General features: G+C 50.1%; 1 protein-coding gene across 6 annotated transcripts in view; it reads left to right on the plus strand.

Moving 5' to 3' along the window:
- The window catches only part of ARNT2 (aryl hydrocarbon receptor nuclear translocator 2), a 201153-nt gene extending 180319 nt beyond the window's left edge, over positions 1-20834 (plus strand). For 3 of the 6 annotated variants that reach the window (XM_030814893.1, XM_030814895.1, XM_030814896.1), the window contains exons 16-19: positions 1495-1633; positions 2321-2486; positions 14483-14619; positions 16492-20834. In XM_030814893.1, the coding sequence (XP_030670753.1) occupies positions 1495-1633; positions 2321-2486; positions 14483-14619; positions 16492-16590 (541 nt within the window). In that variant the 3' untranslated portion in view covers positions 16591-20834. Of the gene's footprint in view, positions 1-1494; positions 1634-2320; positions 2487-14482; positions 14650-16491 lie in introns of all 6 variants that reach the window. The other 3 variants (XM_030814898.1, XM_030814894.1, XM_030814897.1) reach the window with 3 other exon arrangements.
- Positions 20835-21218: the final 384 nt, after the last annotated feature.

Consider the following 21218-nt stretch of genomic DNA (forward strand, 5'->3'; position numbering starts at 1 on the left):
GTGGGATGAAGGACTCTGGGGCCCAATACAGCCATAGGGAACCCTGGGCTGCTTGCAGAATGGTGTTGCTGGCACCCGAAGTGCATCCTCACCCACAGTCCTCCCGCTCTGGTCCTGCCAGGTTTGGCCCCTGCCTGTCCATACTAAGGCAGGCAGCTGTAGCTCAGAGGCCCCAGGGAGGGCTGTGCACAAGGGCTGGTGCTTTGCCCCAAGAAGCCCATCCCTTTCTGCCAAGGTGCCTTTCCTAGGGCCATCTACGCTATAGCAGCCCTTATCAATCAGTGTTTTGAGGAGGACACCAAGGGCTGGGGTTCTGTGGGAGAGGGCCCTACTAGACAATAGTGACCAGAAAATGTCCTCTGAAGCAATACTTTCATCAGGAAGGAGAATGGGAAAGGAGCCCTTATGTTAAATGAGGATTTGATTGTATGAGGACAGAAATGATGTCCCCTTTATATAAGCCACTGAACGTGTTTTACAGTGATCATCTCAAGAATGTCTCTGACATTCTTGGTTTCTCCCTATTTTAAAAGGGATCAGATAGCATAGGAAACTTAATAGAATACAATAGTAAAATTTTACCCAATCTCTACTGATCTCTGGCTTGCCTTTCTTTTAACACGGAGCTGAAAATCTACCAAAAGCCTTCTGTGATGAGCCCCATTCTGCCCTACTTGACTGCCCTGCATGCTGAGCTAGTCCCAGGGAGGCAGGAGGAGGGGCCTGAAACAAAGTAAAAGTCTGCCCCCAGCCTTTTAGTCTTTGATGAGCTTCTCATGTAATTGACATAGCCCAGAAAATCTCCTGGAAGAAGCGCCTGGTGGTACAGACAGTGCCTGCCGAGGAGCTAAGCAGGGTCAGAGATTTAGCCTGCAAAGGACATGCAGAGAGCACGGCACACAGCAGGGGCCTAACAAAGACGAACTGAGTTAAGTCGAAGGTGAACTGAAGGTGGGAGGGGTAGACTCTGGGTAGCAGGACTAGGCCCCATCCAGCAGGTTTTCATTGAGAAGCTTTTCTTTCTGTTTAAAACTGACAGCCTGCAACCTATTTCCTGAATTCTTAAGCCTCATAGGTGCCCCAAAGGAACAAATTAACCAGAGCACAAAAGAGTGAGTGAACACCAGGATTGATTTTTATTCTAAGAAGCTTCTCTCTTTCTGGGAACCAAATCATCTGTTGAGAGCAGAGGATGTACAGGCATAGGATAGGGGCTGAGGAGTGTGTGGGAGACCCTGGGGAGAACGAGGAGAGGAAGTACCAGACTACCAGACATGGCAGGACTACTCAGCAGTGTGGAGGAAGCCCTGAGGGGAGAGGAGGATGGCCAAGGGGCTTTGAGGCTCACGATGTGTGAGTCATTTTCTCTAGTGATGTGCTGCATGGCGAGAGAGCCAGGAAGATGGCCTGGGGCGGATTGTGTGGTTGGCTGGGCACATAGACTCATGCAAACCAGGTGTGTCCTCAGGATAAATGCATTTTCCTCTTTTCTAGCTCTTCAGTGGTTCATGTGCCTGGAGTGAATGATATTCAGTCCTCTTCTTCCACGGGCCAGAACATGTCCCAAATCTCTCGGCAGCTAAACCAGAGTCAGGTGGCGTGGACAGGGAGTCGTCCGCCCTTTCCAGGACAGGTATGGGTGTCTGTGAGGGCATCTCCCCTGGGTGCCCAGAGAGGCAGAGCACTCTGGGAAGTGTTTTCTTTGGATTGCGCCTCTGAGGGTGGGTCAGCTCCTAGCTGGAACCAACCACCCTAACAGCAGCTGGCTACTCAGGAGCGCCAGCCGCCCTCAGGGCTCTCGGAGAGCCAGGCGCCCAGCCTGCCACTTCAGCAGCCTTGTTTCCTTGCAGCCATGCCCTGAGGCAGCTGGCAGGGAAAGGCTGGGCAGCTTGAGCCACCCATCAAGAATGAGCCCCTCACTACTCTGGACCTCTGGCTGCTCCTGCGCCAGGAGGGCATGAAACCACCAACCCTTGTGACACCCCCAGACCCTCATAGTCACTGTGAGGGTGGGTGTTGATTGGGCTGAGGGAGTTCTGGGTGTTCACAATGCCAAGGCCTTGGTAACCAGACGCCAGAGGGCCCGGATCCTTGTAGCCCTGGGGAGTAACTTCAACCAGACGTGCCCCAAAGATCCTGCAGTTCCTGGGCCCTCACACACCGGGCTGATCCCAGGCCTGTGCCTAGCCAGACAAGAGGGCCATGGGGAGTCACTATCAACCCAGAGCAGGCACTGCCCCTGAGACCAGCCTGGGGCATGGGTTGGGGGTGGGGGTCTGCTGGTGATGCTTTCCATCTCTTTGCTTTGTCCTGATTGTAGCAAATCCCATCTCAGTCCAGCAAGACTCAGTCATCTCCCTTTGGGATTGGAACGAGCCACACCTACCCGGCAGACCCCTCTTCTTACAGCCCCCTCTCCAGCCCAGCTACCTCCTCGCCAAGCGGGAATGCCTACTCCAGTCTTGCCAACAGGACTCCAGGGTTCGGTAGGTGGGGAATGAGGGAATGAGATTCTGGGAAAGCCAGCACAAATGCTTTCTGAACATCCTTAATTCAGGAGGCTGAGCTGCAAGCTCCCAGCTACCAAAACAAGGTCTGGAGGTTTCCAAGCACCTCCTCTGTCTCTGGCTATGAGGAGGCCTACGGTGTTCCTAAGAGACTGGATGCTTAGGCCTTGGCTTTGTGATTTGACTTTATCATTTTCAAGGCACTGGGATGATGTTCCTGTGCTGTGATGTGATCCGAATACCATTTTAACCCATTATGGCCCTGGCAAGGATTTTCAGGTCCCCCAAGTCAAAAACCTTATAGTCCTATTTCAAGAAACTAGAGAATAGCTATAGAGACAATCAATTGCATGAATAACCCTGCAAGGTTTTCTCTTTTAAATATTAAAAATATCTATCTTACTTTTTTAACAAAACCTCAGGCCATAGAGGGTTAAGCAACCGCTGTGTCCTGTGCATTTCTCAGGATCCTGGGTCTTGCCCACTCTCTGTGTGTTTAAGGAACCTCCTCAGCATGTCTCCCAGGGCTGGGGCTCCACTCCACATCAGGACAGGCCCATAAGAGACCCATGGTCCTGCTGAGAAGTCCAAGCTGTGCCTGCTTTCTCACAGTGAGGTCACTGGGTGACACCCAGCAGTGCGGCTCGTAGAGCTTTTCTCTGCAGAATTGATTCCTCAGATGAGTGTGAATCTGAGCCCAAACATCTGAATTTCAACGTGGCAAGTTAAAAGCTTCCATTAGAACTGCTTGTCTGTCAGCCTTATGAACAATTCTATGCAGGCAGGGCGTGGTGACTCACATCTGTAATCTCAGCACTTTGGAAGATCGAGGTGGCAGATCACCTGAGCCCAGGAATTCGAGACTAGCCTGGGCAACATAGCAAAACCCTGTCTCTACAAAAAAAAAAAAAAAAAAAAAATTAGCCAGGTGTGGTGGTGCATGCCTGTAATTCCAGCTACTCAGGAGGCTAAGGTAGGAGGATCATTTGATCCCAGGAGGTTGAGGCTGCAGTGAGCCATGATCACACCACTGCACTCCAGCCTGGGTGACACAGTGAGACCCTTTCTGAAAAAACAAAAGAAAGAAAAATGCCGTGCAGAGCCCCTAGCACACAATGGGGAGTTGCCATCTGCTGCCCAGCCCTCCCCACCTCCTCCGCTAACAGCAGCACGTCCGCCCCACTCAGCCCAAGGTCTTGGGGCACAGCATTTCCTGAGGCCATGCTTGTCCCTCCAGCCTTAGTCCCATTTACTTGCAGTGTGTTCTCCTCTTCGCCTGTTAAGTATTCTTGCCGCGTGGTTCACTGGAACCAAGTTTAGAAGCACAGCACCCTGTCTGAGGAAGGAGAAACCCGTAGCAGTTGCTTTCAAGTCAGCCAGACACTCAGCACAGTTACCACCTTGAGCCCGGAATCCTGTTTCTCAGGATAGCATCCACCTTCCTGCAGTCACATGTGAGATCCTTCTCCACATCTGGTTCCTCACCTGGGTGTGGAGAGACCCCTTCACCTCCTCCTGAAGGTGGGCCTCGCAGACTCAAGGCTCCCTGGGTACCTAGTCCTTCCCGGAAGCCCAGGGACCATCTGGCACTGATCTACTCAAAAAAACCTTCAGTGCCAGGCCTCAAGTCAGCACTAGAAAACAGAAGACAGGAGACCTGGTCCCCACCTGGAGAAGGACACAGTCCAGAGACTGGGTCAGGGGAGACAGACAGGTAAAGGGAGGCAGGCAGGACAGTCTGCAGGTGCAGCAGCCATGGTCTGTGTGGAGGCCCCTGTGGCTGCAGGCCAGGACAGTCGTTATGTCTGATGGGGTCAAGAGAGGCTTCAGAGCAGAGCTAACATGCGACCGTGCCAAAGTCTTGGAGCATCCCACTGTGGCCATGACAAGACAGGTGGGCAGGCCACTTCCCTGCCCCAACCATCCAGTGCCTTTAGCTCCATGCTTCTGTCTAGTCTCCACTAAACAAATGCCAGGCCCTGAAGTATAAATGGAGATGGGACGCAGGAAGGACAAAGCCCTGGGTTGAGGCCACTGCACCACTGATGGCCAAGAACAGGCTCAACACAGATGGGGCTCCAGGTTCGGTTTTTACATTTGCCTTTGAGCTATCTCACACTCAGATGATAATAATAGTAATGACAGCAGCCTGCCCTTACTGGGTGCTTATTATATGCTAGCATGTAGCATTCATTCAGTGCTCACAATAGCCCTAAGAAGGAGATACCATTATTATTCCCATCTCACAGATAAGTAAACTAAGGCACACTGAGGTCAGATAACTTACCCAGGCTAACTTACTATAGCTGATAATAGCAGAATCATGCCTTTGGAGCCAAGAATCAAAGCTGGGCAGTACATCTGAGACTGAGTTCCCATCCACTACTCTGTACTTACCATCATTTTCAAATCCATTCACAGGGGACCTCAGAATTAAGCAGGAATTGGATGTCCCAGCAGATGGCCCTTGATGTACGTTCATGAGAAAGGGGCTGGAACCCTTCCAATGAGGGCATGGAAAAAGAGTATAAAATCGAGAAATGAAGGACTGAGAAGTTTCTTATGGCCTTGCCATCAGTGCATCACGTGTTACCTTTGGCCACAGCTATTTGAGTGGAATAGGATGCAGGGAGAGTGTGTTGAAAGCCAGGCTGTGGTGGAGTGAGCAGGTGATGGAGTGGAGCCGGAGAGCAGGAAGGGAGGCACAGTCTTGGGAGGGAGAGGGAGACCTCGAGGCGAGGGGTTGCTGTCATCATCTGTGATGAGTACGCTGCTGGAGGAAAGCTCCCAGTGCAGGCAGAGGGGACCCAGGATAAGGTGTTGGGGTTCACATCAGAGGTGTAGGGGGGCCTGGAAAATGGGTGGACACCAGACCCCCTTCTGACCACAGGGTCAGCCTTTACTCCACAGGACTTCAAGGGAGTGGAATCCTGTCTGGGAGAAGAGGGCAGGCTTTGGTTAAGGACAGAAGAAAGAGGGTGTGTGGTTAGGAAGGGGACCCAAGGGGTTGTTCGTTAGTGAGGATGGTTACTCCCAAGGGCACAGTGGGAAAGGGTGTAGGGAACAGAGCAGGTAAGAATGGGTGAGTGGAGAAGGAACAGAGCAGGTAAGAATCAGTGAGTGGAGAAGGAACAGAGCAGGTAAGAATCAGTGAGTGGAGAAGGAACAGAGCAGCCTGCCCCATTAATGGTCAGTTTTATTAACTATTAAATGCAAAACAGGCTTAAAAAACAGGCAGTGTTTACATTTGCAATGGACACACACCCTAGCCCAGCATAGGCACATCTGAGTGGCTTCCCACTGCCCTCTCTGCAGCCCTGGGGCCTATTGGTGTGGCAGTGATGGGTTCCCAGCCCTGGCAGCACCCCACGGTACCTGGCCTCAGTTCATTATCCGTGGCCAGAGCCCAGAGAGATAACGCAGTTGATCGCAGCCTCCCGCTTCTGGCTGGCTGGAGCAGGCAGGGGATTTGGAATGCCTGCTGTGCAGACTTGCTGGACATCACCCAGTGGTGGACCAGGGACAGACATCGAGTTGTGACAAGCATAGCATATCACTTTTGAACAGTGCTTCAACTGTAGCAGACTCCTCAGGATAGCTTTGTAGACCGAGTTTATACATTGAATGAGAAAAAACGGCCCTGCCTGGGTCTCAGCCCTTTCTGTGAAACACATGCTGGTTTTGTTCCACGAGCTTTCAGGAGTCAAGCCAAAGCATTTCTTCCATTTCAGACCTTTCAAGTTATCTTGAGCTTTACTGCTGTCATAATTGTGTTTCCAGTCTAAGTTTCATTTTCATTTTGAGTCCAGTCACAGCAAAAACCTAGCCATTTGAAATGTAGCATCCACTAGGAAACTACACAGTCCAATTACTTAAGCCCTGAAAAATCCAAGCATTTATTCCCTTAACAAAGTAAGTGGGGAAAGTGTTGTGCCTCTAGGGCCCAGTCAGGAGACAGAAACCATGGCAGTAATTTGAACAGGAAAAATGTGAAGAGTTTGTGACTAATAAAAGGTGGTTAAGAAGGACCCTGAGGAATACAGGAATAATAAACGTGGGCAGCAGCTTCCACCTCTAAGGCTAAGGGAAAGTAGACAAGACAGGAACTAAGAACTTGGAAGAGGAGACCCCACCCCACAAAACCTGAGGTTCAGCCCTTGTTGAGAATGTGCATCTGTCTTGGTAACACACTGTGGAGGCTCTGGACTACAGTGGGTCTATAAAAGCAGCCTGCCGGCTGACTGAGACACTCAGTAGGGGGTGCAGATGGACCAGAAATGGTTTACACACCCACCCACCAGGTGGCCAAGAATTTCCCCAGGGAGTGCCCGCAGGTAAAACTGATTCACAGGAAGCAGCCTCTAGGTGGTAGAGAAATGCGCTGAAGAGGGAGCGCCCTGACATCCTGCACACTGCTGCTAGACACACTGCAGGAGGAAAGAAACGCCTGATCCAGGAAGAGAAGCCACTTCGCTGCAGTACCTCACTTGTCTCTCCAGCGTCCTCTGTTGAGAAAGCCTAACGCTGCACTCGCTGACAAAGAAGAAATGTTTGCAGGGTGTAGTTTCAGTATCATGAAACAGGGCAAAGAAGGATGGATTTAGAGCTAAGAGGCAATAAGTTGATAACTGGCAAGAATGTATATCACCTGAATCCTCAAATTGCTCGGTTTCTTTTCATCTCAACTACTGCCAGGCATCTGCTTGTTGATATTACCTTGTTTCTTGGAGAAATGCAGGGAGCCAAGTGCACAGGTTGCTCAAAGAGAAATGGCTCAAAGGTGCTGTAGCAGATCAGGTTTTAATTCCTTGACTTGCTCCAAGTGTGGCATACGCATATGTAGGATCTAAGTTACATTATTTTCTCAGCAGCATGCTAAGAAAGCATGCTGCTAAGCAAGACAGATATAATGGCAAGCGCCAGCATGTCCATAGCTCCTTGTTCCCCACATGCTTCTCAGTTTAGGGTGAGGTCTCTAAAGCAATTCATCCATGCATGACACAAGTCAGATCAGGTCGATACAGATTAAATCAGGTCACAGTAGATAAACTAACAACTCTGGGGATGAACATCTTTTACAAAGCTCGAGAAACACATCCAGAACACATTGCCCTTTTGTAAAAGAGCCATGTCCATCCCAGCCTGCCCCACCTAGCCCATATTCTCTTTGGAGAGGGGAATTGAAAGAATTTATTATTCCAGGCTGGGCATGGTGGCTCACACCTGTAATCCCAGCACTTTGGGAGGCCGAGGCAGGTTGATCCCTTGAGGTCAGGAGTTCGAGACCAGCCTGGTCGACATGGTGTAACCTTGTCTCTACTAAAAATACAAAAATTAGCTGGGCATGGTGGTGCACACCGAGACAGGAGACTTGCTTGAACCTGGGAGGTGGAGGTTGCAGTGAGCCGAGATTGCACCACTGCACTCCAGCCTTGATGACAGAGCAAGACTCTATCTCAAAAAAAAAAAAAAAAAAAAAAAAAAAGACTGTATTATTCCAAAAATATCTGGAGTAAGAAATGAAAGGCATAATTTGAAATAGGGGAATGGGGTAGACTAAGCACAGGCAGGGAGCCAGTAGGATTTCGCTGATCTGAAATGTTTGCAGACACCATGCACCCTCTTCCTCCCCAGCTCCTGCCCACAAGCTCAGTCCTGGCCATTTTTACCAGTGAATTGTGGGGAATTATAGACCTCTCCATCCCTAATACTAGTTAATGTTGAAAAGGTGAGGCCTTAGCCAGAAGGCTCAGGAAGACAGTGATCCTGGCTGTAAGGTGTGTTTTTCTTCTGCCTAGAAGGCGTTTGTAAGAGAATGAGCTGCCCTTTGGTGGACCTTGTTACTTTATCCAGCAGGATTTCTCAGTGTCAGCACTGTTGACATTTTAGGCTGGATGATTCTTTGTTGTGGGGGGGCTGTCTCTTCCTTATAGGGGGTTCAGCAGCATCTCCCTGCCTCTACCTACTAGGATTTCTCTGTTTATGATAATGACAAATGTCTCCAGACATTGTCAAATGTCCTCCTTGGTTTGGTGGTGGGGGGTGGGGTTGTGCAAAATCACCTGTTTGGGAACCACTGAGCTAAACCCAACCACATAGGACCTCCAAGCAGGACTTCAGGTGAGCCTTAAGTCTTAGGGCAATTTCCAAATCAGCTGAACCTCACAAGGAAAAATGTTAATGAGAGGAGAATGATAGCATTGAGCTTCAAATTTTTAGAAAAGGGGGGTGTCATCCTTGCCTCTGTGACTTAGGAACCCACAAGCTCCTCAAGATTCTGACCCATGGTCTGAAAGCCCACGCAGCTGGCCCAGGTGTTATCAGCCCATAATACAGTCTATCTGGGCTGGGAGGTGGCCCATGCACCAGCCAGGGCTGTAGCAGCCCAGCGCATGCTCAGGAAGCCACCAGAGTGAAAGGAACACAGCATGGCTAGAACTCAGCTCATAGTTTGCAACTATGTAGGTGGCTTTGGAACAATAAAGTAATACAAGGATTTTGGTGACCACTGGTTTTTTTTTTTTTTTTTTTTTTTTTTTTTTTTTTTTTTTTTTTCCCAGAAAGAGGCTTGTAGGTATACCATGGGGTGAGCCATGGGAAGCCCCTGCTCACCATTTATACGCAGTGCCGGTCGGTCAGATTTAGGTTAAGAACCCACAATGCTCTGTCATCCAGGAGCGATTACATTGAAGTTCTTGCCCACTCTCTGGTCAGAGTGGTCAATACAATTCAGGAGAAAAAATGAATAAACTTTCAGTAGCAGAGGCTGAAAAGAGAACTTTCCCCTTATCTCTTCCAGCACATGGTCAGTGAACTCATACTTCAGGTCATCTGTTTGGATGTAACTTCCTCTAGGAAGACTCAAATCTGAGTGAGGGCTTTGTCCCAGGTCCTCCCATGGCGGCCTGGACTTCCCTTGTAAGGGAATTGCTCATAGCAATTCTGCTTGCCTAGTGACTTTCTCAGTGGCCAGGCTTGACCACCACTACATTACCAACAGGCTGCTCAGTATTAGGTATAAAGTAGGACTTCGATTTAAACACTGTATCAAATGAATGCACATGGCCCTCAGTGTCAGAAAGATCTAGGTTCAAACCCTGGGTCTGGCATTCGTAGGCTAAATGAGTTGGGCTAATCTCTTGATGTCTTTGAGCCTCCGTTTCCTTATCTGAAAAATGTGGATAATGGTCTCATGGTTCTTAGAGTCAGAGTGAAGAAAAGATGAATTGAAATAATGTAAAATACCTAGCATGATTCATAACATATGGTCATATGATGTGCACATGGTCAGTACTCCCAAAATTCTTCCTTGACTATTTCCAAAGCAATCCTATTAATTGATTTTTTCCCTTTGCAGAACGTTAAGAATTTTTATTCTGAAATCTGACATATGTAATTAACAGAATCAAGTACCCCAAATATGAATAGAGAGCTAATCTTCCTCTAATCATTATTCCCCTCCACCCTACCTCATCTCTGGCTGTCACTGAGGTAAGACTGGTGAGAGAATGTGTGCTTATTTCATTATACCCAGGAAACCTCAAATGCAAATAGAAATAAGTTTATGGAATGTTCATGTTCTTCCTTCTCGCTCCCATCTCTCTCTCCCTCCCTCCCTCCCTCCCTCCTTCCTTCCCTTCCCTCCCTCCTCCCCTCCCTTCTTCCATCCCTCTCTCCTTCCCTCCCTTCCCTCTCTCCTTCCCTCCCTTCCCTCTCTCCTTCCCTCCCTTCCCTCCTCCTCCCTCCCCTCCCTCCCTCCATCCCTCCCTCCCTTCCTTTCTTCCTTCCTTCTTTCCTTCATTCCTTCCTTCTTTCCTTCCTTTCTTCCTTCTTCCCTCAGCAAGTTCTTGTTGAAATTCCTACATTCCAAGCATTATTTTCAGCAAAGCCTGGGGGTAGACATAGATACAGTCCTTGGCCTCAAGTCCTCACAATTTGTAGTAAATCAATATAGTGTGATGGGCCACAGGCAAGCTACGAGGAGACAGTGACTGAGGGAGTCAGTCATACAAGGTCACCTTTGATTAGGGCTTTGAACCTGACTAGAATTATCTAGGCACAGAGAAGAGGAAGGATGTACATGACAGAAAGAACACATGTGCAGTAGCACAGAGATGTAACTGCGTGTGACTCATGGGGGACATGCAAGTATTGTCATGTGACTAGGGCAAGAGGGGCTGGAGTTAGACATGAAGTGGGAGATGAGGCTAAAAATAGATCCAGATCGCGAAGGATCTTCATGCCAACATCCAGAACATGGATGTTACTGCATAGACCGCGGTCAACCACTAAGCAGTCTGTAAGCAGTGGACTACTGTTGGAGGGAGATCACACGAGTAGCTGTGTGGTTATGGGGGCAGTGGGTGTGGCCATGACTCACAGCACTGGTTGGGGCAGTGAGAATGGAGGAAAGCAGGTAGGAGTTGAGAGATGGTATTTAGGGGAGTGGGAACTCAGCCGACCCCAGCCACTGATTAGACTTGAAGTGGGAGTGAGGGGAAAGAGCCTATGCTTGTGTTCTTCCGCTCCAGACTATGTGAGGAGGCAAGATGATTGCCTTAGGCATGGAGAGCTTAAGGTGTCTTTCATACTGCTTAGACATGGCAGGGATGGATGGAGCCAAAGCTTAGGAGAGAAGCTGGGACTGTCAATACCACCAGAAATGCAAGTTTATCATCCCTAGCTCTTCCCACTCACAGCCCTCAGCACAGTCAGTAATCAATCAACAAGCCTAGGCACCTCCTTCTCCATCACATCTCAAATTCACCCACTGCTCTCCAGCTGGCTTTTGTTCCGTGTTTTGAGCCACTGTCATCTCTTGCAAGGATTGCTACAGCAGCCTCCTCCTGTCTGGCTCCTTCCCTCTCCTCTTGTCTACCCCATTCCTCTCTCGGTTGGTCTCTTTCCCTCTCTTTTTGTCCACCCACCCATGGACCATACACATCTGTGTGCTTCCTGCTTCTGCTTAAAAACCTTCAGTGTTTCTCTGTTGTCCCCAAAGTTGGTCATGCTGATAGTGTGGAACCTGACCCCTGGCTTACCCTCCAGCCTTATCTCTTACGACTTGCCTGATCTCACTCTATTCCTCTTCCATCCTGAGCCACCTGTAGATGCCTGGATGAACCAAGCCCTTTTTCACTATCAGGCCTTTGAACAGACTGACCCTTTTCTCTAGAATTATTTTCAGCCTCACCTCCAAGCCCTATACCAGATTAATTACTAATTCCCCTTCTGGTGTCATCTGAGATCTCTGAAAAGCCTTTTCTACTTGACATGGCTAGTTAGGTATCTCTCGTAAGGGTTTTTATTCTAGTTCCTCTGACTCTTAGAGCAGCTCTCACATGTGCAGAATCGCCTGTTTGCTCCCTTTCCCAACCATGCTATACGCTTGTTGAGAGAGGAACGATCTTATTCTCCAGTGTATGTACAGTACCAGCATAGAGCCCACGTCAGAGCAGGAGCTCAGGAAATATTTGCCAAGTGAATAAATGAATGAGTCAGTTGATGAGATTAGAAGAGGTTATTTCCTTCTTGTTTGTTGACGAGAGGGAAGGCCTGACTCAGACCCCTGCTTTCAACATATGTTAAGAGACAAGGTCACTTACAGTAAGGACCAGGAGGCATGTGAGAAAGAGTAGTGTAAGAAGTAGCAGAACCAAAATCAAGTTCAGTCCTAGAAGTCAACAAGGTAGTTTCAAACAAAATGATCAAGAGTGTTGGATACTCAAGAGAGATTGAGAAGAATGGGCGCTCTTCAAATGCCTGTTGGATGGGGCCTGGCAGTAGAGTAATTGCACAGGGTTGAGAAGGGAGGGAAAAGAGAAGATGCTGTGTGTGGGGGTGGCTGTAAATGTTGATGGCAAAGGGAAGGAGAGGTAGGTATGTGCCTTAAGGAGGAAGGGCTGAGGGCACTGATTTGTAATGGGCAAGCCCCAAGGAAACCATCATTGCAGCAGCATCCTGGGTGACCCTGTGTGGCAGTCATCTCCCTGAATGCATAAGGACATTCCCCCAGTCTACCATGCCCTTCCTTCAGCACAGGTGGCTATGTCCCTCTACCCTCCTGCCAAGCAACATGGACCCACTGAAGGCCCCATCTTGTGCTTAGCCTCTGCAGGCTGCCAGAATGGGACAGGTGCCTGTCAGGTGGGAATTTCCTCATGGCTCCAGCTGGCGATGCTGCTGTTTTAACTTTGCCACAGTTGTGGAGATGGCCTTCCCTCTGCTGAGGCCAGTGGACACGATTCTATGAAAGAGTTCCTCCTGGCCCTTGGGGTCTTGTGTGGGATTATTAGGAAAAGACATTTCACAATGGCAGATGAATTTTTTATAGCAGAATCCTATGTGCACAGTAGATTTACATCTCTCTTATGCTAAGGAAGGGAATTGTACCCTGCCTCAATTTTATAGAATTCTTTACCAACTACTGTCATCATGTAGAGTTTAAAAAGCACCAATAGTAAGGCATTAAAGGGACCTTATGTGTTTTATTAAAGCCCTTTATGTCTCAGGCATTATATATGGGTGGATGGGTGAGAGAGAGAGAGAGGGAGAGAGAGAGATTCTTCTCCCTGAACACTTTCTAACCTGGCCTCACATTAGCGCAGTGCCCAGGTTGGGGGTTGGGTGGGGCCTGAGGCTTGCCTGTGGCCAGCATGACCATTGGAAAGAGTAGTATGGGACAAGACGGGGCTTGTCTTGCCACCCAGAGCTTGATAGAGAGCCCATTATCTCCAAAATAGTACTGAATGATTTGAAACAAGAAAAAAACTTTCTAAGATTTTTGATGTTCCTTAAAGGTATCCTCTTTGAAGGTATTTTTTTAAGCTTCCTCTTTGGTTGAATCTCAAAACTGTTTTTAGACAAAATTCCACTTATTGGATAGGCACAGTGGCTCACTCATCCCAGCACTTTGAGAGGCCAGAGCAAGGGGACTGCATGAGGCCAGGAGTTTGAGACCTGGACAACAGAGCCAGACCCCGTTTCTAAAAAAAAAAAAATTTTTTTTAATTAGTCAGGCATTGTGGCATGAATCTGTAGTCCCAGCTACGCGGGAGGCTGAGGCTGGAGGATTGGTTGAGCCCAGGATTTCAAGGCTGAAGTGAGCTATGATTGCACCACTGCACTCCAGCCAGGGCAGTGGAGTAGACTCTTTCTCATATGTAAAGACCAATTCCACTTATGTTTCCTATTTTTTGTTTCTTCCATTGGCTGTTGTTTTGTATAAACTGTAAGACAGAAGCAAAGTGGCTCTCATTTATAAATGAATTTGCTGATTCCCACAGAGGAACCTTGTCTGGTCTGACCAGTGCCCAAATTCCTTCCCCCCAAACAAACTGACGCAAAGAAAACACTCTGCCAAAGAGCCAGGCAGGAAAAGACTGTGGTGCTTGGCCCTGCAGGGGGACCTTGTATAATGCGTGTGTGGCTTCCGAGGAGCTGCTCGGGGGCAGAGGCTGAGGTTGGCAGTTCTCAGGGGAATGCCAAGGTGAGGCTTTTCCTCTAGCAGGGCCAGATGCCTTTCGAGAGGGAGTCAGGAGCAGGGGCAGGTGTGTCTTCCTCCTCATGCCAACACCGTACTGCCGAGGACAAACCCTCTGTCAGCCCACGCTCTGCATGCAACAGACATGCCCCTTGCCCCCAGATGCCCGCAGGAGGCCTTTGTGCACAGTCACCAAGTGCAAGGAGCACTCCAAGGCTTAAAGCACCTAGTCACCTGGCAGGTGACCTCAGGAAGAACCACCCTGTCTGGCCAAGTACCTGCACCGTTGAGCAAAGGGCTCCTGTGTCTCTTATCCACTCCATTTATGATCTGTCCGCCAGTGAGAAAGACGAGGATAGCAGACACATTCTGCCAGCTCTGGAAGGAACATGCCTTTCAGAAGCGGGCAGCCCTCCAGCCGCAGTGGTTCTTAGGTCTCACAGAACCACGGGATGGCTTTTAAAGGAAGTGTCCTGTATGTCGGATCTTTCAGCTGAAAGTGGACAAAGTAGCGGGCAGTTCCAAGGGCGGCCCTCGGAAGTCTGGTCGCAGTGGCAAAGCCAGCACCACGGCCAGCAGAGCGGTGAGCAGCACTCCCACCAGCAGCCCGGTCAGACTGAAGTGTTCCAGGTAAATCGAGCGAGCACCGCCTTCTCGTAGGTACCGGCGCCTTCTCTCTGCTTCCTTTCCCCCTCGGTCTCTGCCGCACCACCGCCTGCCCGATAGCCATCGTGAGTTCTGGCCCAGCCTGGGCTAGAGGGAGTCCAGGAGTAGAAAGCCCCATCCTACCCAGCCAGAAACGTCAGGTGCATGCGGGAAGAAGGGGCTGATGTAGCCTTTGAGCTAAGCCACACAATAGGGGAGGCTGCAGTTGGAGATGCTTCCCAGACTCCAGAGCTATCCAGGGGAGAGGCACAAAACCAAGGCCGAAGGGGGTCTCTCCTAAGAGCTGCAGGTGCCCCCGGGCTTGGCTGTCTGTCACTGGCTGACCCTCTTTCTCCCCACCGTAGCCCAGAGGATGTGGGGGACATCCCCACCCAGGCCCTTGCTCAGTGCCAGCCTTGCCCTGGCTCTGCTCTCCTCTGTGGTTAAGCTCAGGGAGAGTCCCCGGTTGAGGATACCTGGGCACCTTGAAACTCTCCATTATTTGAGACATTTCTAGACCATCCCTTGTGTCTAAGGCAGACTGTGTGGTTGGGGATGGCACCGCTGCAGCCCCACAGGGCAGGGCCCTGCCCCTTGCGCGCTTCCTTGGCTCAACTTTCAGCCAGAAACATTCCTACTGGAAGGCTTCAAATGGAGGTACGAGCCCATTAACTCCCCTTCAGCCATCCCTCCAGGTCCTTGTAACGGGAGCCCAGGCACGTCCTGCATGCCCCAGGCCTGCCCTGCAAAACAATGATAGGGGCAGGAACCATGTCGTGGGAGGGTTCTGAGACTCCCAGGATTGCAACCCCTCCTTCTCAAGAATCAGTGCTCCATTGACCCCACCCTCATCCCAAGCCCCTCTCCTGCCGGGGTCAGCTGCGTCTTCACAGACAAAGGCCTGGGACTCAGATGTCACTCAGGGCAGCATTCTGTGAATGTGCAGGGGAACGGCTCACCCAGGCCTTCCCCTGCCTCCCCTGACTGCAGCCATCTTCTCCTTTCTCCTTCTGTAAGGCCTTGTTCCTTGCCCATTCTGAGGCCCCACAGCAACCCCGTAAGGCGGAATTTCCTGACATAGATCTTCATGGTCACGATGCTAAAAAGAATTCTTGGCCAAATAAGCTTACAAAAAGCTGGTTAAACAAAGTTATTAAGTTTCTTTATTGCAGGACGTATCAGAGCTTTTATGACACCAATAAGGACTGTGGATTTCTAGGAGGTGGGCAAAGTGTGCCTTGTTTCCCAAACTTATTTGTCCACAGAATTCTGCTGAGAACTCAACAGAACACATGTTGGGGAATTGGCTGTAAGAAATTGAAATAGCGCTATTCCTTTTCTCTGGATGGGTCATCTGAGGCCCAGAGAACTGGAAAGACATGCTGAAACTGAAATCTAACCATTCAGGGATTTGTCCCTGCGCTAAGATAAACATGGAAGACAGGCCACCCAGGTCTCCACACACATCTTCCTTCCACTCCACTGTGCGTTGCATTTCTCTTATATTTTGGCCATCTGCTATCTGTTAGGTGCACCTTGCTTGGGGCCAGCCTGGGGACTCCCTGCCAATGGGGCTCTCGTCTACCCTGGGTCCCTGACTCAACCTTAGATAGACAAAGGGCGTGTCCTAATGCCGTTTACCTGCTGTCACAACAGCTCCCTGGGAAGAACAGTTTCCCAGGGTCTCAGACATTTGAGGACCCTTGCAGAGCATCCCGCAGAAGGCTGGGGAGGACCTCTGGGCTGCCCCTTTAGGGATGGCCATGAGGGTGAGTGCAGGCTGGGCTCCTGGGACATGCCCAGTGCACAGACAGAGGAGCTGACTCCCCTGTGGCTCTCTTTTCCTCTCCTCTGCAGGACATGCTGCCCATGCCGGGAGATCCAACCCAGGGGACTGGCAACTATAACATCGAAGACTTTGCCGACCTGGGCATGTTTCCGCCGTTTTCTGAGTAGCTGCGGGCAGAGTGAGGCTCCTGCTGTACAGTGCCACCCATACTGTGATGCCAACACCCGTGTGAACGAGGCCCACCCTCGCCCTGCTTGCCCTGCCGCAGGCCCCCCCACCAGAAGCCATCTCCCCCGCTGTGTGTCCCCAGGCGCGTCATCGCCCCACCCTCCCCTGCAGCCACGGTTGCTCGGCCACTGACCAGGGGCCCTGGCAGACATTAGGGGATCAGTTGTATTTATTGTATTTTATCTGTGTGTGCTCAGGAGGTGAGCCTAGTGGGTCTTTAAGTTTGGTTGTGAATAATCTCTTAATAGACAATTTATACCCATGAAAGTTCAGCCAATGCCCAGAGCGACCAAGCAGCACCAGCAGGCCTGCCCAGGATGCTGAAAGCAGATTTCTTCTTGCTTTTCACTTCTGATGGATGCGTGGGGCTCCAGGGGAATGCTGGAAAAATGGGCAAGCAGAGTGCACAGCCCTTGTTCTGCCAGCTGGAGCCAAGAAGCACAGAGACACAGAGGCGCCTGCCCCTCAGCTCCACTGGTCTGTCTGTGCATTCATTGTGCCGTGGGACATATGTAATTTGTGCAGTGTGACATGGACTTGCTGTCCTGACGGATGTGTTGTGCCTTGTGTCTGTCATGTGTGGCCAGCGTGAGTGTATAGAATCCAGAGTATGTAGAGAGCCAAAATGTGTGGCCCTGTCCCCAAGCTCAGCAGCACCGGCCATGACCAGAGGATGCTCGGCCCATGGTCTGGGAGCTGGGCTAACAGGCTGACACTTCAGCAGGGTCACCAGGAGGCACAGCTAGGGGCATGCTCACATGAGTAGGTCAGTTCTTTGGTCCAAGCCTCTGGTGCAGATCCAAGCTCCTCCTCTTAGAGGAAGCAGCCCCTTCCTCCCACAGGAGCCCCATGGGAGCACTCACCCTCCTCCCAACTGGATCTGAATAGCTGTGTTCCTGATCTCACATAAGCATGTCTCATCCTTGCCCCACTGGTGAGAGGAGGACCTTGTGCCTGCCCAGAGCCTGCAGGACAGCACGCCTTGAGGTCAGAGGCCTGGCCCTTCTGTACAGATGTAGACAGCAGGGTAGGACGTCCAGGCCTCCTCACATGGGCACCGTGAAACACTGTCCTCCAGGCCACCTGAGCCTTCGTTCTTCAGCCCAACTGGAGGAACAGCAGCTCTGGGAGGCACAGCGTGCAGGTCTCAGGGGCAGAAGACTTGGGTTCCAGTTCTGGTTCTGCCACACGCCCACCGGCCTTGACTTTCTCTGGTGGTCTCAAGACAAGAACAAGAGCTGACTCTAGAATCTTCTGCCTGGTTGACCTCTGAGCCCATGATCCCTGGCTTGCTGTGCTTCTCTTGGATTTGAGGAGAGTTTAAGAATCCATCCCCCGTTTTCAGGGACCTCTGCCTTCTCCCACACCCCTTACACTAGTGAGGACTCCTTCGGCCTCTTGTGTTTCCTTCCTTTTGTGACCGTTATGCCCCCTCCCTGTTTCTTATCACCAGCCCATCAGCCCACTGACTCCCATACGGTAGAAAAGGTACCATGGCTGCCGCAGGGCAGGCGGAGGGACCCACCGTCTGGGAAAGCCCTTGTGTCCCTTCCAGAGTCCTTCAGGTAGGCCCTCGCAGATGCTGCTTGGTAGTGCAAATGCTCAGAAACAATCCGTGCATCTCTGCCCATGGATTCTGCAGGACCCAGAAGAGTGGCATTGGTTCTAGGAACCTGAGAATGGAGTGAGGCCAGCATGCAGGAAGGAGTTTGGAGAGAGTGTTTGCTGTGATCCATTGAAAGCTCCACATTAAACCCCAGCTCTGTCTGGCCAGGGAGATCCATGTGCTCAGTGTTGCTGGGGGACCTACGAAAGTCAAACATTCCTCAGTAAAACGCCTTTGGCTGGTCGCCAGCTGTACATGACTGCAGTTCCTAGACTCTAACTTAACCCCAACTTTGCAGTTTCTAGAGCTTTTTGTCTGTAATGGTGATTGGGTCTCCATTGTAGATGCATGCAGTGTTCACTCCAACTTCAGAGGCTTTCTTGCTTCTGGGGAAATGGCAGGTGGTTGAAACCCTGCACATCCTCCCAGGGCCAGCCCCAGAATGGGCCTTTCTCTGCCTGCCCTGCCCTTGGGACCACCTCTGCCTCCAGCAGCCTTGAGCTTGCCCCAGGCCTTGGGCATAATTATTTCCCCCAAAAAAGGCACAAAAATAGGTTTTGGATCAAAGAAGTGTTTCTCAGTGAAATGAAAACAGACTTTTTATAGCCTTTAGCTTGCGAGTTTGGAAGTTTGGGAGGTCTTATGTTTGTTTTGCCCCTTCTGTTTCTTGGAGGAGAGTTGGGGCTTTTCTTAAGTGCATACACAGGCCCAGGTGAGTATGCCAACTGTGAACCTGCCCTGTATCCGGAGCTGTGCTGGGCACTGAGGGGATGCAACAAAATTAGGAGAGGATCCTTGCTCCCGACATCTACTTCTCCTACCTCAACAGGGGTTCAGGGTGCAGTGAATTCAGTTATTGGCCCTTGGGTGAGGATTCATGGATGAATGAAAGCTAGACCTGATGGGGAGGCATTATGACTAAATAGGCCCAGCCTCTTTCCCTTCCAGCTCTGTCCTAGGAGCACAGGCGGGAAATCTGAGTAGAGTCTGACCCCACTTTTTGCTTATGATTTGTAAAAGCCATCATGGGGCCAATAAGAAAATAGGGGTGATGGAGGGGGAGAAGCCCAGGACTGGGAGAATCGCACGTGGCCCAGGGGTTTTCACCAAGGATTTTTGAGACAAACTGGAGTAAGAAAGCCCCAGAGGATTTAATTATCCTGGTTTGCGAAAGAGTCTCCCATGCCCGTCCCGCCCAGCCTCGGAGGCCAGAATGCTCATGGCCCCTGTGGTCTGCTTGTCCTTCAGCCCATGCCCAGCAGATACCTCTCTGACTGGAGACGGGCTAGAAGCTGGATTCGGAAGGGGAGAGGCACTTGTGACTTTGTTTGACTCTGTGACTCACTTCCTCGCTCACACCTCGTTTGAACTACTAGACTTTCAACTGGCTTTCCTTAGGCCGGGCAAGCAGACAGCTTCCCACAGAAGAGGTCTGTACAGTGACGGCAGCAAGGACACAGATGCAGCCACAGTAAGGCTCCATCAGGACTGGGTCAGTGATGGCAACAGGATGGCCAAGGATGGCTCTAGAACACTCTGTCCATGCGTCACTCCCCCCAGTTTTATTTTTAGCTTTGGCTTCAGGGAGTGACAGCCATCACAAATAGCCACATTCTGCTCTACTCTCCAACATACCAAATTCTACACTGTTGTTATTTTATGAGAAGTGAATATTGCAGAGAGTGGGGGGATTCTGTTTGTTAAGAAACTTACACTGGGGAGCTTTATTCTTCCATGTCAATAACATGACTACATGTTCTCCAGATTAGTCACACGTGCAAACATCAGTGTCCTTCTAGCTTTAGCCGACAGAGAAACCAGTCCCAGGGAATGAATGGTGATCTCCCCACTCCCGGCAGCACTTTGGGCAGCCCATAAGCTACGCAAGAATGTGAACACCACCTCTCTGGGCTCACCTTGCTCCGTCACGGTTCTGACCTGCCACATAAACAGGAAGAAGCCAGTGACCGGAACAGCTCTAGGAATAACAATCAGACTAGAAATGTCCTTTATATTACCAGAAAATATGGGCTTGGCCTAAGTTGCTGTGTCCTAACCTGCCAGGGGTCATTCCCCACCAAACCCCCCATACTAAGGAGCCACGAGCCACTGGGACATTCACCTTTTCCTTGATCATCTGGAGTCTGGGGCAACTTAAGGAGGCACCACACAGTGGTGCAGGCACGTTTCCAAGCGTAGGTGTCCCTGGCTTTTGTGGCCAAAGCTGGTGTTATGGTCAACAACGGGCCAGAGCCTGCGGGGCACTGACCTTGAAAGTGGCAAAATGGAGGTTTCACAGGCTGTATGGGAACAGGATGGCTCACTTCATCTAACAATCTCAGTTTCCTTTAAAAAGAAAAAAAAGAAAAAAGATTTCATGAGCAGGTGTCAGTGGACAGTTTAAGCACTTAACCATTTCTCTTTCTTCTTATGGATGTGAACTGTGCTGTGGATAAATCATTTGTATTTCTTGAATGTTCTCTATGACTAACAGTTATTAAGTCGGTTGTGTATATGTGTAACTAATGTAACTGCCTTTTAAAATTTCATTACAATAAAAATGACTTTGCTCTGAACGACGAATGGCTCAGGCCAAGTTTGTAATTGAACCATCCTTGGAACCTGCCCTTTGCATTACACTCCCTCCTACGGGCTGTATTGTGTCATAATCTGTAAAGGATGTGGCGTACATTATACTAAAGAGTGACCCTTTTGGAGGTTTAGCTTCTTAGGCTAGGAAAGGAAACTAGGGCTGGGTGCAGTGGCTCAGGCCTGTAAATCCCAGCACTTTGGGAGGCTGAGGTGGGAAGATCACTGGAGCCCAGGGGTTTGAGAACAGCTTGAGCAACAAAGCAAGACCCTGTTTCAAAACAAAACAAACAAAGGAAACCAGCGTTACCAGTCATATTGTATTAGAACCAACAGAAAATAAACAGATAATAAAAAGAAACACAATTCTTG

This window comes from Nomascus leucogenys, chromosome 6, assembly GCF_006542625.1.
Source record: "Nomascus leucogenys isolate Asia chromosome 6, Asia_NLE_v1, whole genome shotgun sequence".
Taxonomy (NCBI): Eukaryota; Metazoa; Chordata; class Mammalia; order Primates; family Hylobatidae; genus Nomascus; species Nomascus leucogenys.